Consider the following 25,464-nt stretch of genomic DNA (forward strand, 5'->3'; position numbering starts at 1 on the left):
AGAAAAGCTGGCTCGCTCTAAGAATAAAAACTAGAACTATAAATAAAGTTAGGTTCCAGATGGATTAAAGACCTAAATGCAAAATTAGGAATCTAATAGATGATAATGTAAGAGAAAGTCTCTGTGATATGGGGTGGGGAGCAATACCTTATTTTAAGCAAAACTTCAAAAGTATAAGCCATGAAGTAAAAATGGACTGATTTGGTGACATCTAAATTAAGGATCTGTATAATAAAGGGAGCCATAGTTAAAGTTAACATACAGACGACGGGAAAAGGTATTTGTCCTTTCTAAAACTAAATTTGGCTAATGCCTATCTAATTCATAAGGAATCTCTAAATGCCAACAAGAAAAAGACAGCAACTCCACAAGAAAAATGAGTAAAGATTCTGAAGAGGCAATCCACAAGAAAAACAGATGCTCAAATTCATGGGTAAGCAGAGAAATGCAAATTACCTACCAATGAAGTAACACTCTCCATACTGTACCCTAGCCAACTTGAAAGCTGGATAAGGCCAGGTATTGGGGGAAGGGATGTGAAGATAAGGAACCCTCAGTGTTCTGCTGGTGGAAACGTAGATGCCGCAATTACAGAAGAAAATCTGATAGTACAGTACCTGGTCAAAGTAAGCAATTTCTTTGATCAATTCACTCCAATAAATTCTCACACAGTTTTATAAAATACATATACGAAAGTGTATGAGGATAGTTTGTGATAATGTGGAGTGGGAGACAATGTGGATTTGGCTGTCTATTGGGGAGCAGACAAGTAACGAGTGGTAAATATACAGTACGGAGAATGGTCAAGCACTTAAAAGCAATCGATACGTTTACCCAGCAACTTGGATAAATCCTGAAGGCACATAATGCTCTGGTAACAAAAGAACAAGCAACCAAAGAAAAGATCAATGAATTTAGACTATATCAACGTTAAACTTCTGTGCATCAGGAGACAATATCAAGAAAGTGAAAAGATAAGCCACAAAATGGGAGAAAAGACTTGCAAACCACGTATCTGATAAGGATCTAAAATCAGAGTATAAACCTTATAATTCAACAATAAAAGAAACAACCCAATTAAAAGTGAGCAAAGGATCTGAATAGACATTTCTCCTAAGAAAGATATGTAAGTGACCAACAGCATATGGAAAGACAATCTCAGTAGTCACCAGGGGGTACAAACCAAACTGCCGCCTCACACTCACTACAAGGGCTCACACACACAAAACTGCCGCTTCACACTCACTAGAAGGGCTTGCACACACAAGACTGCCGCTTCACACTCACTAGAATGGCTCACACACACAAAACTGCTGCCTCACACTCACTAGAATGGCTCACACACACAAAACTGCCGCTTCACACTCACTAGAAGGGCTCACACACACAAGACTGCCGCTTCACACTCACTAGAATGGCTCACACACACAAAACTGCTGCCTCACACTCACTAGGAGGGCTTACACACACAAAACTGCCGCTTCACACTCACTAGAAGGGCTCACACACAAAACTGCCGCTTCACACTCACTAGAATGGCTCACACACACAAAACTGCTGCCTCACACTCACTAGGAGGGCTTATGCCGCTCACACTCACTAGAATGGCCCACACACACAAAACTGCTGCCTCACACTCACTAGGATACACACAAAACTGCCGCTTCACACTCACTAGAATGGCTTACACACAAAACTGCCGCTTCACACTCACTAGGAGGGCTCACACACACAAAACTGCCACTTCACACTCACTAGGAGGGCTTACACCCACAAAACTGCCGCTTCACACTCACTAGGAGGGCTTACACACACAAAACTGCTGCCTCACACTCACTACGAGGGCTCACACACACAAAACTGCCGCTTCACACTCACTAGGAGGGCTTACACACACAAAACTGCCGCTTCACATTCACTAGAATGGCTTGCACACACAAAACTGCCGCTTCACACTCACTAGAATGGCTTACACACACAAAATGGTGAGGATGTGGAGAAATTGGAAGCTTCATACATTACTGGTGGGATTACAAAACAATGCAGGTGTTGGGGAAAACAGTTTGGCAGTTCCTCAAAAAGCTAAAAATGAGTTACTATATGACCTAACAATTCTACACCTAGATATATACCCAAGAAAAATGAAAACATATATTTGTACAAAAATCTGTACACCATTGTTCATAGCAGCATTTTCTACAATAGGAAAAAACCCAAGTGTCTATCAAATAATGAATAAATAAGCAAAATGTATATACACATAATGGGATGTTATTCTTTAGTCATAAAAAGGATATGCGTGTGTATGTTAGTCACTCAGTCATGTCCAACTCTTTGCAACCCCATGGACTCTAGCCTGCCAGGCTACTCTTTCCATGGAATTCTCCAGGCAAGAATACTGGAGTGGGTAGCCATTTCCCTCTCCAGGGGATCTTTCTGATCCAGGGACTGAACCCGTGTCTCCTCTGCTGCAGGCAGATTCTTTACTGTCTGAACCACAGGGAAGCCCAAAACGGACATGCTACAACACAGATGAACCATGAAAACATTCTGCTAAGTGAAAGAAGCCAGACACGAAAGGTCACATAGTATATAATTCCATTTACATGAAATGTCTCGCAAATCCTTAAAGAAGCAGTGGTTTCTTAAAAGGGTGAGAAAATGTTCTGGAATTGGTGGTGATGTTTGCACAACCTTATGAAAATACTAAAAACCACTGACTTGTATAGTTTAAAATAATGAATTTTATAGTATATGAATTACGTTTCATTTAAAAAGAGAAAAGATACAACTAAATGCCATGTAAGATCCTGCATTGGATCCTGTAACAATTAAGTGACATAAAAAGAAGAAAGCAATGGTTTTGAGGGGAAAGAAAGAAAAAAAAAATGCATAAAATCTATAATACAATATCATTTATACAAATCAAAAATAAATGCACACACACAAACATGTATTTTAAAAGACATAAAAAGAAGCACATAGAACACTGGCAGTGGGAAAGGTGAGAGAAATGAGAGAGGAAAATGAAGACAAGTGAGAACAAACATAAATAAATGCAAAAGAAAACAGAAGGTGACTGCCAGAACCATTCCAACATAGTCCTTGTAACCTCTGGTACCTTGGTTCACCATTAAAAATGAACAAGAACTGACACAACATCAGAAATCAACTTTGAAAAAGAACACATTTTAAAGATTTCGTCAAGCAACAACAAGCAGGTCTAGTCCGTTTATGATCCAGACTTGAGAAGGAGCCGCTGTAGTGAGGAGCTGGCGGTGTCATGGGAGTGCCACGAGCCAGAGGGGGTCCTGAGTGTGTTTGAGGGTTTTACACCATACATGACATTTGACTTGGGAACTTGGCAAAATAAGCATGAATACTGAATTGTATCTAGCAAAAGTGGGAAAAGAAGATGAAGGAAACAAGTTCCATTTTTCCAGACAGCGAATGGCTATGGAGAGTCGGGGAGCAGTAACACACGGGAAGGAACGAAGCTCTGAGGTATTGATCTGAATGTGGGATTTCGAAGAACAGCTGGCGAGCTATAAATATGCATCTGACTCTTTAGTGCAGTTAATAGACTTTATATGGAATACAAAGAGAAACTTGGACTGCTTACAAACTCCATGAATGGGATTTTATGGACAGAAGGGACACTTTCTATTTTTTTACCTAAAAAAGTAAGAGATTCTGAATGTTCCCATAGTTTAGTAAAACTTACAGAGAATAATGGAATAAGGTATAATCACTGAAATGTGATTTTACATGTCAAACATGATTGTATATTTTAAGAGGCTACACCTACATTTGAAACACACCTTAAAGCATGGATCTCTACCCTTCTAATTTTCCTAAATTTTGACTGGCGTTACATAAGAAGTCTTAAGATTTCCCAGTACACAGGTTTAGAAGTATCTGGACCAGAATGTCAAAGTTAATTTTTTTTTTTTTTTTTTGCCACATCTTGAGGCTTGTGGGAGATCTTAGTTCCTAACCAGGCATGGAACGTACGCCCACAGCACTGAAAGTACAGAGTCCTAACCAATGCACTGCCAGGGAATTCCAAAACTAATTTTTAAAAGAAAGAAAAATGAGTAATTTTGGACAACCTTTTAGAGAAAACACCATCAACAATTAAGGGTAATTTTGGAAAAAAAAAAAACTAATATTATTCACCAGTAGAAAGACCACTTTTTTCTCTATCTCAAGGCTACTTGAAGTGTGGTCTTAGTCAGCAATAAGATGTGTACTGATACTGAGAGTAAAAATTTTTAAAAATTTGTAACAAATTGACAGAACAATTTTCTCATTTTAATTATTTACTTTTTATTATAGTTTACAAAAATGCCGGTCTATGATGAACTGGGAAAAAACCACTGATGCTTCTATATGTGGTTTGAGAAATACTGATCAATATTACTGCTGGTTCCACTACTTCCAGCAGTTTCTATCACTACTGCATGCCAAGCATGGTGATATAAATGCACCACATACATCTTTCTCAGAACTCTGAAATGTCATTTCCTGTGGCACTCAGGCCTGCTTTTCTTTGTAGGTGACAGAACAAAATTTAAGGCTAAAAAGCAGGCTATAGAGATCATGGTAAAGACACTAAGATAAATCTTACCAAACTCATATTAACAATAAGCTTCATTCAAAAATTTTTATTGAGTACAAACTATGTGGCTAACACAGTTCTGGCTCTTGGGATTTAGCACCAACTATGATAAAATCTCTGGGTCTTCCCTGGTGGCCCAGTGGTAAAAGAATATGCCCAGTTTCAATCCCTGGGTTGGGAAGATCCCCTGGAGAGGGGAATGGCAGCCCATTCCAGTATTCTTGCCTGAAAAAATCCCATAGACAGTGAAACCTGTGGGGCTACAGTCCATAGCATCGCAAAGAATTGGACATGACGGCCATAAGTCTGTATTCTGTCTGTGAGTCTCTCTCTGTTTTGTAAGACTTAGCGACTAAACCACCACCACCACAACAGAATCTCTCACAAATCTTATGACTTTACATTCTAGTAGGGGAGATGACAATAAAGAAATAAACTTGCAGTTCAATAACCTCAGGTAGAGATAAGTACAATGAAGAAAAGTAAAGCTGAGAAAGGGAAGAGAGGAAGACTGGGGCAGACAAGGAGATTACAAGGGGAAAGCACAGCAGTTATGAGCACACAGATTCTGGAGAGAGTGCCTGATACAAATACTTGTTCCGTCACTAGTTTTATGACCATGGACAAGTTCTCTTAACGGCTCTGTGGCTCGCTCCCTCATCCATAGAATAGGAAACTAATAGTGCCGACCTAGCATTAGTGTGCAGAGAAGGCAGTGGCACCCCACTCCAGTACTCTTGCCTGGAAAATCCCATGCACGGAGGAGCCTGGTGGGCTGCAGTCCATGGGGTTGCTAGAGTCAGACACGACTGAGCGACTTCACTTTCCTTTTCACTTTCATGCATTGGAGAAGGAAATGGCAACCCACTCCAGTGTTCTTGCCTGGAGAATCCCAGGGATGGGAAGCCTGGTGGGCTGCTGTCTATGGGATCGCACAGAGTCGGACACAACTGAAGCGACTTAGCAGCAGCAGCAGCAGCAGCAGCAGCAGCAGCAGCAGCAGCAGCATTAGTGTGAGGATTAAGAGTCAGCAGACGTAAAGTATTCAGGACAATACCTGCTACAGAGTAAGTGTTTCCTAAACATTATTATTTCCGCAGGCAGTGAGACTTAGGGGAGACTAGAATGAAGAAGGAGTCCATGCAAAGATATGGTAAAATAATGACAGCTACAATTAGATGAGCACCTTAGGGTATTTATACAGATTATGTATACTTTCACCTTTAATCTTCACAGTGATCTTGAAATAGATATCATTATTCCCATTGCATTGAGAAAAAAAAAAAAAAAACTGAAGGTTAGAAATGTTAAGTGACATGTTTAAGGCCTGCCAACTAGCTAATAGGTGTCAGTGAACTCTGTCAGTCAAAAGCCTTACTTCTTCTATTGGGTGTATATTGCTTCTACTAGGTATTGGCAGAGAACTGAAAATATCCTTAATTTTGCTCATTCATCCATTTACTTATTACTTCTTTCAAAAAAAAAAAAAATTTACTGAGTGCCTAGCAAGTATCAGGGCTTCCCTGGTGGCTCAGCTGGTAAAAAATTCACCTGCAATGAGGGAGACGGCGAGTATCATAGTCCATTGGTAATATTTTCTTTGTCTTCAAAGAGCAGACCCTTTTATTTGGGATATAGTGATGTAAGAACAGCACTCAACGAATTGCAGAGATAAGGAATGCAATAGGGGATCGGAAGCCCATGTGCACAGAGACCAATGAGGCCCAGTTCAAAAGAGGATCTGGGGACTTCCCCCGACAGTCCAGTGGTTAAGACTGCACTTCCACTGCAAGGGGTGTAGGTCTGATCCCTGGCCAGGGAATTAAGATCCCACATGCCAGCCACATAGTCAGCAAAAAGAAAAGAGGATTTAGAAAAAAGAGAGGATTTGGGAAGAACTGGGAGGAAAATTTAAAAGGCAGGCTGGGAGCAGAATCAAAAAATGCTTTTTTTGCAGAGAGTAGGGAACCACTGGAGCGTCCACTGAGGAGGACTTCAGAGCAGCCAGGCAAACTCGTCCACAGAGAAATCCCCTACAGAGTCTCGGACAGAAGGGAGATTTATGTAACACCTTAGAGACAAATGTATGTTAGTGGTGCTGGAGGAAGGGAAAAGAAAGAAGGAGCAAGAATTTAAAAACCTGAAAACTGATAGCTTAGAGGGTCACTGCTGGCAAGAGGATGGAGTGGGACATGAACACACATTACAGTATACAGAATTTTAACAAGAAAGACTGACTTCATAAATTTGCTGCTTTTGGCCTCTTGTTAGTTTTTAGGAAAAATAATAGAAGGTAAGCATTATATAATGGTTACCTTGTAATTCATAAGCAAAGAACACGATCTGGTTGCCATTCAAAATGGTTCCTAATTACAAATTCTTAATGATCAAAGGCAGCCTTATAGCAAGGCAAGACACTAAGTGCGTCTTACGCCCTATTTACTGGCCATTCCTACATATCCCTGCTCCTGCATTTATAAAGCAGTTTCCAGAATGAAACCCTGCCTGCAAGGCGAGGCACCCTATGACATGGGCCTGACATGAAAGGTTTGATATCAACAGTGACTTTCTTTGAACTCTTTAGAGGATTTTCTCTCACTCAAATAGAGACTTAAGACATTATTTTAAGAAAATAAGATCTGAAAAGTATTAGCCATGTCTTTCACTCCGGGTGCTTGCTCCTCCAGCATGTAAATAAATGGCCACCACTCGCTAGCTGGATTATTTTTCTTGAGCTACTGACAACTTTATAATAAACTGTCTTTTAAATTCATTAAATGGAAAAGGCAAAAAAAGAGACTCCAGCACGTATAAATGGTTCTATCACTGCAGGGGCTCTGGTACTTCTGCAGGCTCTATGTCCCTCGGATCAGTTTGGGGAAGGCGGGTGTAACAGTTCCTTACCTTCTTCAGCAATGACCGTTAGTGTGACAGTGACACCAGCGTCCTTGATCAGCTGAACAATGTTATCATGGGACAACTCAACAATGGACTGCCCATTCACTGCAGAGATGTGATCTCCAACTTTCAGCTTCCCACAGCGATCAGCTGGACTTCCTTCTATGACTCGGCCAATTTTATGAGGAATAACTATGAAGAAAAAGTTCCCAGGTTTTTCAATTATTTAACATATCTCTTAGTATTGGATTTATCATCAGCATCAAAAATTCAACCTAATAACAAAGAAAATCCTTCCAAGATATATCAGAAAAACCACGAGTGATCATCCTATCCAAATGCAACTATCTTCATATTATCTTCTGTTCTTTGTTGACATGCAGATACTCTTTACACAGCTGCGATCATGGCATATAAACCTCTTTGCTTTTCTCCACTTACCAGAAACCTTTCCCAATTTTTATATTGTCATCCTAACAATCCCATTTAAAGGCTACTGACCTCAGTGATATTTGTGAAAATATCTCATGTTTCTTGTTTGTCATTGGTTGTTTAGGTTGCAACATGCTTTTGGGTATTTTAGAAACTGCTACAATGAGATCATCTTTGGTTCAGCTGAAGGGGCATTTACCCCCACAAGAAATCTTGTAAATAAATGCAGTTCAAAATCAAGTTCAGGAATGAGAATGGTCAGAAATCCAGTTACAGTGAAAAGACTGATCATTAAAATGAATCATACTTACTTCTAGAACAAAATTTATTCCTCTTATTTGTGCCTCTAGATTTTTTTTTTTAAATTAGAAAAGCTGAGTGGAATTAGAACATTAAGTGTTTAACATTAAGATTATTTGGCTTATGGTTAAAATCCTACCCTGAAAGCACAAAGCTGCTCTAAGACATTTGGAAAGACACTCTGTGCAGTTCTATTATATCTCTAGTTTAATGCTGAAGGCTTTCCGAGAGTAACTATTAAGATTCTTCACTGTTATTATGCCTTAAAATGAGTTCTCAGACATTCAGGAAATCTTGTGAAAATATCTTTCACCATTTAATAAGGGGCATTCATATTAAGAAACAAGTGTTCCTTCTATGCTCTCTAGAATTTTTTTGCCTACATTTATCTGGCACTTGGGCTCCTGCTGAATGTGGATTATCATCAATAAGGATAACTTACTATTTTTAAATGGCACTGTGATTATGTTTAATTTCTATAGTAAAATGGGCTCCTTACTAGTATTTTTGAATTAAATCTAGGTGTAAGTTAAGGCCATTTTAATAGAATTTCATTTGGACTGGAAGTTATTCTTGGCCATGATTTATGTCCCATGGACAGTAAGTGCCATTCCTTGGCTGTTCTAGGATTATGCAGTGAGAGATTAGGAGATTTTATCTTAAAAAAGAGGAAGTCAATGTGGAAGCAAGTGCCCTTTAGCTCTGAATTATATCAAGCACTCACACCATTTTCCTCACTGTTGTTGTGCTCAGTCGCTCAGTCATGTCCAACTCTTCTGACCCCATGAACTATAGCCCTCCAGGCTCTTTTTGTCCGTGGAAGTTTTCATGCAAGGACACTGGAGTGGACAGCCATTTTCCTCCTTCAGGGTATCTTCCCGACCCAGGGATCGAAACTGCATCTCTTGCATATCCTGCATTGGCAGGCAGATTCTTTACCGCTAGCACCACAGACTTGGGTTGATCCCTGGGTTGGGAAGATCCCCTGGAGGAGGGCATGGCAACCCACTCTAGTAGTCTTGCCTGGAGAATCCAATGGACAGAGGAGCCTGGAGGGCTACAGTCCATGGGGTCGAAAAGAGTCGGACATGCCTAAGCGACTAAGCACAGCACAAGCAGCATGGGCTGTGTCCTGTGCCAGGCGACGTGAGCTGACGCCCAGCTAGGACAACAGGCAGCACATCAGAAATACATGGAGGATCACACAGGTGCCCACGGGTAACCTTCTAAATTAATATCTCAGTAACTCTCCTTCTTAGAAGAGATTTTACTTGTAAACAATGTTCATTCCAGATCCCCTAAGAAGAAAATCATTCAGCTCCCTGGCACACTGAAAGGGGTTTGTTCCGACTTGGGAAAGCGTCAAACAAGAAAAACCTCTGATGCCTCAGTTGTTCCTTTCTCATCACGTGAGTAATGTGGTCAAAAGGAAATTGGCAAATCTTGGTACAGAACTTCCTGAAGGGTTAGTCATCGAGGTGAGGAGAGATAAAAGTAGTCGGATTGTTATTGTCTTGGCATTTATAGCAGCACCACCAAAACAGTTAAAGATAAACAGACCAGTAGAAAGATAACTTCTGAACATTCTTTGAATAGATTGGGAAGTTTTCAACGTAACTGCTTAGAGTATGTTGCCTACCAGTGCAGGAGACATAAGAGATGTGGGTTCAATCTCTGGGTCAGGAAGATCCCCTGGAGAAGGAAATGGCAACCCCCTCCAGTAATCCTGCCTGGAGAATCCCATGGACAGAGAAGTCTGCTGGGCTACAGTCCATAGGGTTGTAAAGAGTCAGACACAACTGAAGCAACTTAGTATGCACACATGCTTAGAGTACACATGGCTAAGGAAAAATCTGAAGTCCTGCCTTACTGTTGGTATACAAAGTCTATAGGTATTTGCATGAAGTCAATTTCTCCATCTTCATTCATCTTTGGCCTAAATCTGTCTCACAGGCTGGCTTGTCCAGATGCTGAGATGACTTTGGTGCTCTTAAAATATTATTTTTTAGGAAAAGAAAGGACAATAGCTGAATATGTCCCCTTCTAAGAGAAATCCTTTGCAACCAGAACTGAAAAGTATGAAAAGTGGAATGCTAAAACCTCTGAAGTGCTGGCCATGCAAAAACCAGTCAGGTCCTTTCCATTTTTAACAGAGGTGTTTGCTGAGTACTCCACTCATGCAGCCCTACACAAACTGGTCCAGGACAACAAGGATGCTGGGCCTGGATCCCTGACCTTTGAAGAAGTCAATGGTACAGAATTTTATAGCTGGTATTAGAGATGCTAGTGGGAACTCTTCCTGTGACATATGTCAGCAGAAAATATATTTCAGCAGCAGCAGCAGCAGAAAAGAAAACCAACCAACAACCTGCACTGTGCAGAATACCAACCTGTACCAAGGCACGACCCATAAAGAAGGATCTATTCTGACAGACAGGTTTCTGGCCTTCTCACCTGTGCTAACTCCTTTTTTAAAACCAATCTTTCACTGTTACGCAGTGAACTGCACACTGCAACTGCTTGGTCTCTGTGAGGGAAAGCTCCTCATGTAATCTCACCCCAGGATCCTTCTAGCTATGAGATAAATGGAGTTCCAAGAAGAAATGTTTGCAGGGCTGAGAATTTTGTGAGATTATTAACTAGCACGTCAGCGAAATTACGAATTCTGGTTTTGCATCATGACTGAAAATCTCAAGTACTTTATATAAAATTCATTTGACAACCTAAGCCTAATTTACCATTCAGGCTGATAATTAATGAGCTGCAAACACTCATTTCCTGCCACGCATTAGCTGTTACCTCAATCTTACATTTTAATTGGGTTTTCTTTCCCATCTCATTACTCAAATATTGATAAACTTTTTAACGTTTCTTTAGAGGGAAAAAAAGGTCAATATGCAGTGACAGCTGCAATGACAATGGCAGAAACCACAGCAAGTGACAGCAGCCAACATTTACTGAAGGTCCAGGCAGAGGGCTTCACATGCATTATCTCCTTTAATCCTCGCAAACATACGAGACAGGAAGTGTCAACATCCTCATTTCACAGGGCAAGCTGGAGCACTCGGAGGGTAAGTAATGTGCCCAAGATCAGACAGCTATTAAAAGACATCAGCGGGTCTAGAAGCCATGTCTGTCTGATTACAAAGCCCAGCACTTAATGACACTGTCTTACACAGAGACCCAGCACCTATGGTATGTAAAACCATCAAGATCCTAAAGAGACATTTAAACAAAGAAGTATAAAAAGATTTTAATTTTAAATATAAATAAATTAATAAATATAATTACACAAATAAGATGATATATTTAAAACAGATAATGTATTAAAGTATAACATAAATTTCAAATATAAAAATAGGTTAAACTATTTAAGTAATATATTTTGCTGAATTCCTCTGTATCTCCTAGTTTTATGGTGAACACTAGACTCTCCTAATTTTTGTAGTGCTAGAGGAGAAATACGCTCAATATGGCAAGTGGTTAGCATCTATCACGCTGAGTAATAATCTTTCACTATTTTTGTTAATCTGAATGCCCAGGATTATTGCATGGTATTCGAATCAGAATATGATTATCTAAAATGGTCATTTGTTTTTCTAGATACTGATTTCCAATGATATAATATAAAATCCACCTAACAGCTGCTTTCTCTCATTTTTCTGACACAGGCCACATAATCATCCTTACAGCATCAGTAACAGTTCCAGTTCCAAGCATTACCATAGCAACAGCTTTTGGAAAATGGAAACTAGTATCAGTGAGCAGTGACCTGAGACCATAGTAATAATTCATCCATGTCATAGAATCTTCTTCCTTTACACACTTGCATTGATTTTAGCAAGATTTTTGCAAATTGGTTTGGCTCACAACACTTTCCTGAAAGTGTTTTCATTTTTCACTAAGGTTTTAGTGACCATTTAGTCTAAAAGGATCTCGCTACTCAAGATAAAATAAAATCCCCTGGCAAAGCTAAGAGTGCATTTTCGTGTGGTCAAAGATTTTTATCACTTGACTTGGAAAAATAAAGCTACCAGACAAGCATGACACATAAATATTAGTTTGCTGGTTCTCATCTTATATTCATTTGTATTTTATATTTAAAGATGATTATTACTTAGAAACATAAAGATACAGCAAATATTTAATTTGCTGATTCATAACAGCCCTAGACATAGAAGATGTGATTCCTCCTTTGTTGAAGAAATTAATATACATATTAAATTAATATACATATTCATCCTTCTCAGATGACATTCTACTAAACTGGGTTCAGGATATTTCAAGGTCTTGACAGAATTTTTACCTTTTGATGAAGCATATAAGGTAGGAGTGCCTCTTATCTTTTAAGGTCAATTTATAGCTGCAATAAGGCAATTATGATTAAATAACACAAAAGGACTATTTAAGACACATCTGGGTCAAGGTTTTTCTATTTTGCTTCTTAACTGCTTCTAGCATTTCATTTATTTCTGTATATATGATTTCTTCTAATCTGGGGAAAAAAAATCCTAAGCCCCCATAATTGAAAAAAAAATTCAGCATTGTCCTTTCACTACATCAATTAGGTCACATCCCTGATAATACTGACACAATATAAGGTGGATGCAAACTGAGATACTAAGATTTATTTTATAGACTCTGAGATAGATAAATAAACCCAAAGCCTGGAAAGACTGATTCAAACTACCTAATTTTGAAAACAAATAAAATATTCAGCATTTTTTTAAAAATGGCAATTTATACATGATTCCTAGCTACTTTCACAAACCCCAGTGGGTGACTCAGAAAACTGGAATTAAGAGGGAGGGACACCAGGACACAGGGGCCCTTACCTCCTGGAGGTGGCTTGCTCTTGGAAGTGAGAATGACAAATCCAAATCCTTCATTTTCTTTTCGTTGCAAGACAACATCATAGGGCTCCTGGGGAGCAGGCCTGGCCAGGACCTCTGCTCGGTTCAAGCGGGGAGATCCATTCTGTGTTGAAGGGAAGGCTTGGGAGCTGTCATCCTCAGGTTGTTTCTCTGTAATAAACAAGAGCAATTTTGATATTTCTGGAACATCGTAACTTGATAACTAAAGTGTTTTGTGCTAAGCTCTTCACAAGAACACTGAGTTTCTAATATAAAGAAAAGCAGTGTCTCTGCCCAAGTGCTCTGGACACCATCTGAGTGCAGAGGTAGCTGCAGCCCATCCAGTGGACTTCTTGAATGCTCATTAAGTACATAGTTGGAAAACGACAAGATGTTATCTCACTTCTAAGGGAAGTTTTTCAAAGCTTCTGTGAAATTTGATGATAAAAAAAATTCTTCTTGAAATTATTTTAATTCCAACAAGGTTTTGAACCTGGACAAGCAATTTTTTTAAAGTTAATACTGAATAACAACATAGTAAACTTCCTCTTAAAATCACCTTTAAATACAATTTAGTGGGACTTCCCTGGTACTCCTCCAGTATTCTTGCCCGGAAAATTCCCTGGACAGAGGAGCCTGGCTGGCTACAGTCCATGGGGTCACAAAGAGCTGGACACAACTGAGCATCACCCACCCCCGCCAAAACACACACACTGAATCCTCGCGGTCCAGTGGTTAAGACTCCACACTCCCAGTGCAGGGGACCTGGGTTCACTCCCTGGTCACGCGACTAGATCCTACATGCCACAGCTAAGATTCAGAGCAGCTAAATAAATAAACATTAATAGAAATACATAATTTAGTGCAGTGACTGACACTCATGACGTCTGGGAGGTCACTGCATCAGGACAGAGATACCTCCCATTACAGCTTGAGAACAGTTTGCCACCTACACAGATTCATATTTTACAATGTGTTTTACAACTGCAGTTTTCTGATGGGTAATACAAGCTGTCCACATGAATGGCAAACTCTCCTAGCCACAGATCAGGTCACATGGAATTCCTAGCAAATGGGCAGTTAACCTACACCCTTTTCTTCTATTTAAGAATAACATCAGAATTTGAGAAAGAATGACAAAAGTTAGTCATAACTGATTTTTAAAAGGCAAATTTTGTGCCATAATTTGATACAAAACATCATAAACAACCACCACAACATGCTGTTATTGATGAACAGGCATTTATAAGGTCTCTCTGTATCAAAATCTATGGGACTCTGAGGATGTGTTTTTAAACCTCAACAAAAGTGTCAACAACTTCCAATAATTACCAACAAAAAAAAGGCTCTTTTTGATATAATGCATGGTTAGAATGAATTAGCTAAAATGTCTCCAGTAATATCAAACTACTATGAAACATCTTTATGATGCTTTTCAGGAGGGAGCTAATCTCTATTTGTACAGCATCCCATTGTTTACTCTACGTAGTTATGTTCTGACACCAAACCAAATGGAAGCAACACAGCATTAGAATCCCCATGCATCTCAGATGCCTCGTATTTATGAAGGGAGGTGGGCTTTTACTTTGGATGCTACAATCAAAAACACAGGGCCTCATTTTTAAGAGTGATGTAAATATTCATCAAGTCACACATTTTTTGAATGCCCACTCTGTGCCATGTGGTCATTCTTCTAGGTACTGGGTACACAGCATAGAATTAAATGGATGAAAACTCCATCCTTCATGAAGCTTACATTCTTGTGGTGCTACAGGGTTGTCTTTAAAACATTTTTAAGTGACAAGAATTCACTTTAAAAAAGTTCTACATAACATTCACAGAGCTACTAACATAAAAATACAGGATATTATCATCTCTTAATGTAATGGTTTAAACCTCAGGCTTTGTAATTAAATTATCTGTTTCAATCCTGGTCCTACTACCTACCAGCTATGTGTTTCTCAACCTTTCTGTGAGTAACTAGAATAATAACAGTGTTTACCATCATGGTTCTATAAAGAGTAAGTAAAAGAATCCATGTCTGAGACTCAATAAATGTCATACTAAAACTTCTGAAGTAGAAACATTTTGTCCTCTGAATATTTAGAATTTCATCAGGATCCAAAATTGTTTGATATTCAGTTAATGGGATCTCTTAGTATGACTAAACAACTTTGTATTTGTTCTTCAGAAAACAGATTTAACCTGATATTCTGACTATAATATCACGCTGGCAAAATTCATTGATATACTAATATAATCTTAATGTAGAGACCCAAAATTTATTTCTCTTTTTTGATAGTAGTAGCAGTATTTATGAATCCTTTCAACTTACTGGCCTTCCACATGCAAGGATCACACCAAATAACTTATCTCATACACTATTTTTGTTGTCATTGTTTTAGGTAAGAAGTGGATTTAGTCAAAGAAACATTTCACAGACACAGTGTGGGCCATTGCAGAGGGCTAGCACAGCCTCTCATACACTATTAAACATAATAAAATAATCTGAAAAAAAAAGTGGACTAAATCTCATTTTTCTTTTTTAACTTATCAGAGCAAGAACAGGTTCACGTACCACCGTAGAAGATCTTTCTTCTGACAGTTAGTAACACGTGGCCATTTCGAGCAGCGGTTGTCATTAGGTCTAGGACTTGTTTGTGTGATTTCCCTTTAACAGGAATTCCATCAATGCACATCAGCTCATCAGCTGCACGGAGCCGACCATCTTTCTCAGCTGCGCCCAGAGGAATGATGGCTCCAATGTATATCTGATAAGATATAAAGTGTGGGTTGCTCTATACAGTCTACTAAGACTTACTAAGTTTCTTAACTACTAAGTCAAGGACTTTCTGACTCAAAACTATGCATACCAACAAATTTTTGCAGTTCAACCTGAAAACAGTCATAGAAATTGACCTGTCTCCAAAATGGCACTTCACATAACCACACCATGTAATCTCTTCTGGATTCTTTGGGTTGGGCACAAGGAAGACAGGAAATACAAAGTAATTCACTAACTTTGAAAGTACCACTATCATTTCCGTCACTACAACAGAACAAAAATATTAAACTCAGAAAATGCAATTCTATGGAGTAGCTACTAAAAGTAAAGTCCATTGAATGCCATGGTGAAAGTTTTTTTTTTTTGTATACTGTTCATAGCAACTGGGATAATTCTTACAATACTCCCATTACATAAGGCTATCAGTTCAAGTTTAGTATATACAAAAGAGGAACATCTCTTGTTCCTAAATTCTAAAGCAGTATATATTTTAAGGGAACAGAGTGACCTAAGATTCACTTCCAACTAGGTGAATAGATCTTGCTCATTTCCTTTGCTGCAATCAGAATCCTATAATTGGTAATCCTAAGTATTTTGACTAGTTCCAGAGCTGTTATAACCTGACATTTAAGAGAAGATAAAGTGTAAACATTTCCTCTAAGATCAGGAGCAAGACAAAAACGCCCACTCTCAATACTTTTATTCAACATATTTTTGGAAGTCCTAGCTATAGCAATCAGATGAGAAAAAGAAAGAAAAGGAAGACAAATTGGTAAGAAAGAAGTAAAACTCACTGTTTGCAGATGATGTGACTATATGTGGAAAATCCTAAAGACATCACCAGAAAATTCCTAGAGTTCATCAATGATTTTGCTAAAGTTGCAGGATACAAAAAAATCTACAGAAATCTGTTGTATTTCTATACATTAAATTAAGGAAATAATCCTATTTACCACTGCATCAAAAAGAATAAAATACCTAGAAACAAACCTACTTAACAAGGTAAAAGACCTGTACTTGGAAAATTATAAGTCACTAATGAAAGAAATTAAAGATTACACAATCAGCTGGAAAGATATATCATGTTATTGGACTGGAAGAATTAACATTGGTAAAATGACCATGTTACCCAAGGCAATCTACAGATTCAATGCAATCCCTATCAAAATGTCAAGGGATTTTTCACAGAACTAGAACAAAAAAAACGTAAAATTTGTATGGAAACAGAAAAAAACACAAATAGCCAAAACAACCTTGAGAAAGAAGAAGAGACCTGGAGGAATCGCTTTCCTTGACTTCAGACTATAACACATAGCTACGGTAATCAAAACAATACGGTACTGGTACAAAAAGGAATATATAAATCAATGCAATAGAATAGAGAGCACAGAAATAAACCCACACACTTATGGTCAATTAATCTACAACACAGGAGACAAGAACATACAATGGAGAAAAGACAGCCTCTTCAATAAGTGGTGCTGGGACAACTGGATAGTTACATAAAAAGAACGAAGGTTAGAACATTCTCTAACACCATATACAAAAATAAATTCAAAATGGATTAAAGACCTAATTGTAGGACCAGATACTATAAAACTTTCTAGAGGAAAACATAGGTAGAACACTCTTTGACATGAATTGTAGCAACATCTTTTTAGATCTGTCTCCTAGAGTAATGACAATAAAGACAAAAATAAATGGGACATAAACTTAAAAGCTTTTTCATGGCAAATGAACCATAAACAAAATAAAGACAACTCTCAGAATGGGAGAAAATGCTTGGAAACAAAGCGACTGAAAAGGGTTTAATCTCAAAAATATATAAACACCTCATGCAGCTTAATTAAAAAAATATGTATATATCAAAAAATGGATGGAAGATCTAAATAGACATTTCTCCAAAGAAGACATACAGATGGCCAAGAGGCATATGAAAAGATGCTCAACATCACTTATTATTAGAGAAATGCAAATCAAAACTACAATGAGGTATCACCTCACACTGGTCCAAATGGTCATTATCAAAAAATCTACAAACAATAAATGCTGAAGAGGATGGGGAGAAAGGGACCCCCCCACCCCCACCGACTGTTGGTGGAATTGCAGATTGGTACAGCCACTATGGAGAACAGTATGGAAGTTCCTTAAAAAATTAAAAACAGAGCTTTCATATGATCCAGCAATCCCACTCCTGGGCATAAACCTGGAAAAAAAAAAAAAAACAACCCACAACTCAAAAAGACACATGCACCCCAGTGAATACTGTATCACTATTTACAATAGCCAGGATATGGAAGCAAACTAAATGTCTGTCAACACACAAATGCATAAAGAAGATGTGGTAAATATATACACTGGAATATTACTCAGCCATAAAAAACGAAACAATGCCATTTGCAGCAACATGAATGGACCTAAAGACTGTCATACTGAATGAAGTAAGTCAGACAGAGAAGGACTAATACCATATGATATTGCTTATGTGTGGAATGGAAAAACAATAATACAAATGAACTTACTGACAAGACAGAAATGTATGCATGTGTGTTCAGTCCTTTGAGTTGTATCTGACTCTTTGAAACCCCATAGACCATAGCCCACCAGGCTCCTCTGTCTATGGGATTTTCCTGGTAAGAATACTGGAGTAGGTTGCCATGCCCTCCTCCAGAGGATCTTCCCAACCCAAGAATTGAACCTCTGTCTCCTGCACTGCAAGCGGATTCTTCACTGCCGAGCCATAAGGGAAGCCCACAAAACAGAAATAGAGCCACAGATATAGAAAATAAACAAGAGGGTGTGGAGAAAAGGGAACCCTCCTACACTGTTGGTGGGAATGCAAACTAGTACAGCCACTATGGACAATAGTGTGGAGATTCCTTAAAAAACTGGAAATAGAACTGCCTTATGATCCAGCAATCCCACTGCTGGGCATACACAATGAGGAAACCAGAAGGGAAAGAGACACGTATACCCCAATGTTCATCGCAGCACTGTTTATAATAGCCAGGACATGGAAGCAACCTAGATGTCCATCACCAGATGAATGGATAAGAAAGCTGTGGTACATATACACAATGGAGTATTACTCAGCCATTAAAAAGAATACATTGGAATCAGTTCTAATGAGGTGGATGAAACTGGAGCCTATTATACAGAGTGAAGTAAGCCAGAAAGAAAAATACCAATACAGTACATTAACGCATATATATGGAATTTAGAAAGATGGTAACAATAACCCTGTGTACGAGACAGCAAAAGAGACACTGATATATAGAACAGTCTTATGGACTCTGTGGGAGAGGGAGAGGGTGGGAAGATTTGGGAGAATGGCATTGAAACATGTAAAATATCATGTAGGAAACGAGTTGCCAGTCCAGGTTCAATGTACGATACTGGATGCTTGGGGCTAGTGCACTGGGACGACCCAGAGGGATGGTATGGGGAGGGAGGAGGGAAGAGGGTTCAGGATGGGGAACACATGTATACCTGTGGCGGATTCATTTTGATATTTGGCAAAACTAATACAATTTTTTGTAAAGTTAAAAAAATAAAATTATAGTTGGAAAAAAAAAAAAAAATAAAATAAAAAGCCAAAAATAAATAAATAAATAAATAAATAAAACTACAAAAAAAAAAAAAAAAATAAACATATTGTTACTGGGGGAAAGGGGAAGAGGATAAATTGAGAAATTGGGATTGACATATACATACTATAGGGAACTCTACTCAACACTCTGTAATGACCCATATGGTAAAAGAATTTAAAAAAGAGTAGGTTTTAGAAAAGGCAGAGGAACCAGAGATCAAATTGCCAACATCTGCTGGATCATGGAAAAAGGAACAGAATTCCAGAAAAACATCTATTTCTGCTTTATTGACTATGCCAAAGCCTTTGACTGTGTAGATCACAATAAACTGGAAAATTCTGAAAGAGATGGGAATACCAGACCACCTGACCTGCCTCTTGAGAAACATATATGCAGGTCAGGAAGCAACAGTTAGAACCGGACATGGAACAACAGACTGGTTCCAAATAGATAAAGGAGTACGTCAAGGCTGTATAGTGTCACCCTGTTTATTTAACTTCTATGCAGAGTACATCATGAGAAATGCTGGGCTGGAAGAAGCACAAGCTGGAATCAAGATTGCCGGGAGAAATGTCAATAACCTCAGATATGCAGATGACACCACCCTTATGGCAGAAAGTGAAGAGGAACTAAAAAGCCTCTTGATGAAAGTGAAAGAGGAGAGTGAAAAGGTTGGCTTAAAGCTCACATTCAGAAAACGAAGATCATAGCATCTGGTCCCATCACTTCATGGGAAATAGATGGGGAAACAGTGGAAACAGTGTCAGACTTTATGTTTTGGGGCTCCCAAATCACTGCAGATGGTGACTGCAGCCATGAAATTAAAAGACACTTACTCCTTGGAAGGAAAGTTATGACCAACCTAGATAGCATATTCAAAAGCAGAGACATTACTTTGCCAACAAAGGTCCGTCTAGTCAAGGCTATGGTTTTTCCAGTGGTCATGTATGGATGTGAGAGTTGGACTGTGAAGAAGGCTGAGCACTGAAGAATTGATGCTTTTGAACTATGGTGTTGGAGAAGACTCTTGAGAGTCCCTTGGACTGCAAGGAGATCCAACCAGTCCATTCTAAAGGATATCAGTCCTGGGTGTTCTTTGGAAGGAATGATGCTAAAGCTGAAACTCCAGTACTTTGGCCACCTCATGCGAAGAGCTGACTCATTGGAAAAGACTCTGATGCTGGGAGGGATTGGGGGCAGGAGGAGAAGGGGACAACAGAGAATGGGATGGCTGGATGGCATCACTGACTCGATGGACGTGAGTCTGAGTGAACTCCGGGAGTTGGTGATGGACAGGGAGGCCTGGCGTGCTGCGATTCGTGGGGTCGCAAAGAGTCGGACGCGACTGAGCGACTGAACTGAACTGAACTGAGACCTGTGGTGTGTGTGTGTGAGTGTGCATGTGCATATATAAAACTGATTCACTTTGCTGTACACTTGAAAATAACACAACACTGAAAATCAACTATACTTCAATCAAAAGATTTTTTAAAATAACAAAAGAAAGACCAAATAGGTAAATATCTCAGAAATCACAATGATAATATAAAAAGGCTCACACAGCTTAATATCCAAAAAAAACAAACGACCCAATTAAAAAATGGGCAGATGTGAACAGACATTTTTCCAAAGGGAACATGCAGACAGCCAACAGTCACATGAAATGTTGCTCAACATCACTAATCACCAGGGAAATCAAAACCATAACTAAGTATAACCTCATACCTGTCAGAAATGTTATCATCAAAAAATCTACAAATAACAAATGTTGGTAAGGATGTGGAGGAAAGGGATCTCTTGTACACTGTTGGTGAGAATGTAAATTGGTGCAGCCACTGTCAAGAACAGTATGGAGGTTTCTCAAAAAACTAAAAAGTGGCATACACACACATATACATACAATAGAATACCACACTGGCATATAAAGAATGAATTTTTGCCACTTTAAACAATATGGATAGAATTGACTCAATAAGAGCAGCAAAAAGTAAAAAAAAAAAAAAAAAGAAGAAGAAGAAGAAAAAGCAAAGATAGCCCAAGGTACCTATGGAATGACTTCAAGCAGAATAACATTCATATTATAGGAGTACCAGAAGGAGAAAAAAGGAGCAGAAAATTTAACTTGAAGAAATAGTGCCTGAAAACTTCCTTAACGTGGGAAAAGAGACAGAATTGCAGATTCTAGAAGCCCAAAGAATTCCCAAAAAGATCCATACAGAGACACATTGTAATTAAAATGTCAAAAGTTAAAGAGAGAATTTTAAAAACAGCAAGAGAAAAACAACTTATTACATACAAAAGAAAGTAAAAGTTTCGCTCAGTCCTGTCTGATTCTTTGCAACCCCATGGACTATACAGGCCAGAATACTGGAGTAGGTAGCCTATCCCTTCTCCATCAGATCGTCCTGAATCAGGAATCGAATTGTGGTCTCCTGCATTGCAGGTGGATTCTTTACCAGTTGAGGTATCAGGGAAGCCAAAAATTCCAGCACATTAGAAATAATATCATTAAATGCACACTGTGTGCTGTTCTTAGTTGCTCAGTCATGTCCGACTCTTTGTGGCCCCATAGACTGTAGCCCACCAGGCTCCTCTGTCCATGGGGATTCTTCAGGCAAGAACACTGAAGTGGGTTGCCATTCCCTCCTCCAGGGGATCTTCCTAACCCCGGGATCAAACCCAGGTCTCCCGCATTGCAGGCTGATTCTTTACTGTCTGAGCCACCAGGGAAGCCTTTGTTATATAGCAGGAACTCCTACAAGACTATCAGCAGATTCTTCAGCAGAAACTTAGCAGGCCAGAAAGGAGTGGAATGATATATTCAAAGTGCTGAAAGGAAAAATATGTCCAACCAAGAATACTCTATACCGCAACAAAATTATCATTCAGAACTGAAGGAGATGAGAGTTTTCCAGACAAGCAACATCAAAGAAGTTCATCACTGGCCTTATGAGAAATGTGCAAGGGACGTCTTTAGTTGAAAAGAAAAGGCTCTGAGTGGTAATAAGAAAACATATGAAAGTATAAATCTCATGGCAAGATAAATATAATCATTTACCAAACTAGTATAAAAAGGTTAAAAAACAAAAGTAGTAAAAATAACTATAACTAGAATAATCAGTGAAGGGATACAGAAAATAAAAAGATGTGAAATGTGATATCAAAAATATAAAATGTGGTGGAAGAAGTAAAAATGTAGCTTTAGAATGCATTCAAACTTAAGTTGCTATCAACTTAAATTAGACTGATAGATATATGTATACAAACTGTTATATGTTGGTCTCAGGGTAACCTCAAACAAAAATCTATTGTAGATACACAAAATATAATAAAAATAGAATCTAAGTATAATATTAAAGAAAGTCATCAAACTGCAAGGGAAGAAAGCAAGAGAAGAAGAACAGAGAAGAACTACAAAACAGCCAGAGAACAAAGAACAAAATGACAGTAAGGACATACCGGTCAATAATTACTTTAAATGTAGAAGACTAAATTCTCCAATGAAAATACTTAGAGTGGCCAAATGTACAAACAAGACCCATCTATATGCTGCCTGTAAGAGACTAACTTCAGATGTAAGGAGCCATAAAGCTGAAAGTAGAGGCATGGAAAAAGCTGTTCCGTGCAAACAGAAACCAAAAGAACGCTAAAGCAGTTATACCTACATCAGACAAAATAGACTCTAAAACAAAAACTGCAATAAAAGACAAAAAGGGCATCATATAATGATAAAGGAGTCAACTAAATGTAACATTTGTAAATGTTTATGCACCCAACATAGAAGCACTTAAATATATAAAGCAAATATTAACAGACCTATGGGGAGAAATTTACAGCAATACAATAATAGTAAGGAATTTTAACAACCCTATTTACATCAATGGAAAAATCATGCAGACATAAAACCAATCAGGAAACATGGGTCTTAAATGACACATTAGAATGAATAACCGTTATATATAGATAGATAGATTATATATTTGGAACATTCTATATATATTCACAACATTCTATGCAAAGTAGCATATTAAATACATTCTTCTCAAGTGTACATGGAACACTCTTCAGGACAGATCACATGTTAAGCCATAAAACAAGTCTCAATAAATTTAAGAAGACCAAAATCATATAAAACGTATTTTCCAACCACAAATACATAAAACTAGGAATCAGAAGAAGAAAATTGCGAAAATCACAAAATGTGAAGATTAAACTACATCTTAATAAACAACCAATGGGTCAATGAAGAAATCAAGAGAAAAATTTAAAAATACCTTGAGACAAATGAAAATGGATATACAACTTGCAAAATCTCTGGGATGCAGAAAAAGTAGTTCTAAGAGGGAAGTTCCTAGTAACATAGGTCTACCTCAAAATAAGAAAAATCTCAAACAAATAGCTTTACATCTAAAGGAATTAGAAAAAGAATGAAAGAAGTCCAAAGTTAGTAGAAGGAAGGAAATAACAAAGATCAGAGCAGAAATAAATGAGATAGAGATTAACAAGACAATAGAAAGGATCAATGAAACTAAGAGCAGGCTATTTGAAAAAATAAACAAAACTGACAACTTTTAGCTAGATTCACCAGAAGAAAAGAGGGCTCAAAAATAAAATCAGAAATGAAAGAGAAGTTACCTTTGATACCACAGAAATACAAAGAATCATAAGAAACTACTATGATCAATTATATGCCAAAAAACTGGACAACCTAGAAAAAAATTGATAAATTCCTAGAAACACGCAATTTTTCAAGAGTAAATCATGAAAAGTAGAAAATCTGAATAGACCAATTACTAGTAAGGAGGTTGAATCAGTAATTAAAAATATCCCAGTACATGAAAGTCCAGGACCTGATGGCTTCACTGGTGAGTTCTAGCAAACATTTAAAGAAGATTAATATCTATCCTTTTCAAACTCTTTCAGGAAACTGAGGAGGAAGAAACACTTCCAAACTCATCCTATTAGGGCAGCATTACCCTGATACCAAAACTGACAAGGACAACACAAAAAGAGAAAATTACAGGTCAATGTCACTGATGAATACAGATGCAAAAATCTGCAACAAAACATTAGCAAATTAAATTTAAAAATACATTAAAAGGACCCATACACCATGATCAAGTGGAATTTACTCCAGGGATGCAAGAATATTTCAACATCCACAAATCAGTCAATGTGATACACCAAATTAACAAAATGAAGAATAAAAATATGATCATCTCAACAGATACAGAAAGATTCAGCATCCATTTGTAATATCCATCCATAATAAAATTCAGCATCCATTTATAATCATTCTCAACAAAGGGAGTAGAGGAAACAAGCCTCAACATAATAAAGGCCACACAAGCCCAGGCTTCCCAGGCGGCTCAGTACTAAAGAATCTCCCTGTCAATGTAGGAGATGTGTGTTCAATCTCTGGGTCAGGAAGATCCCCTGGAGGAGGAAATGGCAACCCACTTCCATATTCTTGCCTGGAAAATCCCACAGACAGAGGAGCCTGGTGGGCTACAGTCCACAGGGTTGTAAGGAGTTGGACACGACTTAGACACTGAACGACAACCAACAACAATGACAAGCTCACAGCTAACATCATACTCAAAGGTGAAATGCTGAAAGCTTTCCTTCTAAGATCAGAGACAGGCAAGGATGCCCACTTCCACCACTTTTACTCGGTAGAGTACTGGAAGTCTAAGCCATAGCAGTTAAGGAAAATAAACAAGGAAATAAACATATCACATCTTCTTTATACATACACACACCTACACACCCACTTACACATACAATGGAATATTACTCAGCCAGATCACGTTAAGCCACAAATCAAGCCTCAATAAATTTAAGAAAACTGAAATTATATCACACATTTCCAACCATAATGGTATAAAACTAGAAATCCATTACAAGAAGAAAATTGGGAAAAATCACAATGTAATTTTAATCACAAAGATTAAACTACATTAGAAAGATTAAATCTTTCCAAGG

General features: G+C 38.2%; 1 protein-coding gene across 4 annotated transcripts in view; it reads right to left on the reverse strand.

Moving 5' to 3' along the window:
* The window catches only part of MAGI3 (membrane associated guanylate kinase, WW and PDZ domain containing 3), a 262,766-nt gene that overhangs the window by 16,780 nt on the left and 220,522 nt on the right, over nucleotides 1-25,464 (reverse strand). For all 4 annotated transcript variants that reach the window (XM_005887097.3, XM_070367458.1, XM_005887098.2 and 1 more), the window contains exons 14-16: nucleotides 15,683-15,875; nucleotides 13,087-13,275; nucleotides 7,526-7,711 (exon numbers count right to left, since the gene is read on the reverse strand). In XM_005887097.3, the coding sequence (XP_005887159.2) occupies nucleotides 7,526-7,711; nucleotides 13,087-13,275; nucleotides 15,683-15,875 (568 nt within the window). The remainder of the gene's footprint in view (nucleotides 1-7,525; nucleotides 7,712-13,086; nucleotides 13,276-15,682; nucleotides 15,876-25,464) is intronic.

This window comes from Bos mutus, chromosome 3, assembly GCF_027580195.1.
Source record: "Bos mutus isolate GX-2022 chromosome 3, NWIPB_WYAK_1.1, whole genome shotgun sequence".
Taxonomy (NCBI): domain Eukaryota; kingdom Metazoa; phylum Chordata; class Mammalia; order Artiodactyla; family Bovidae; genus Bos; species Bos mutus.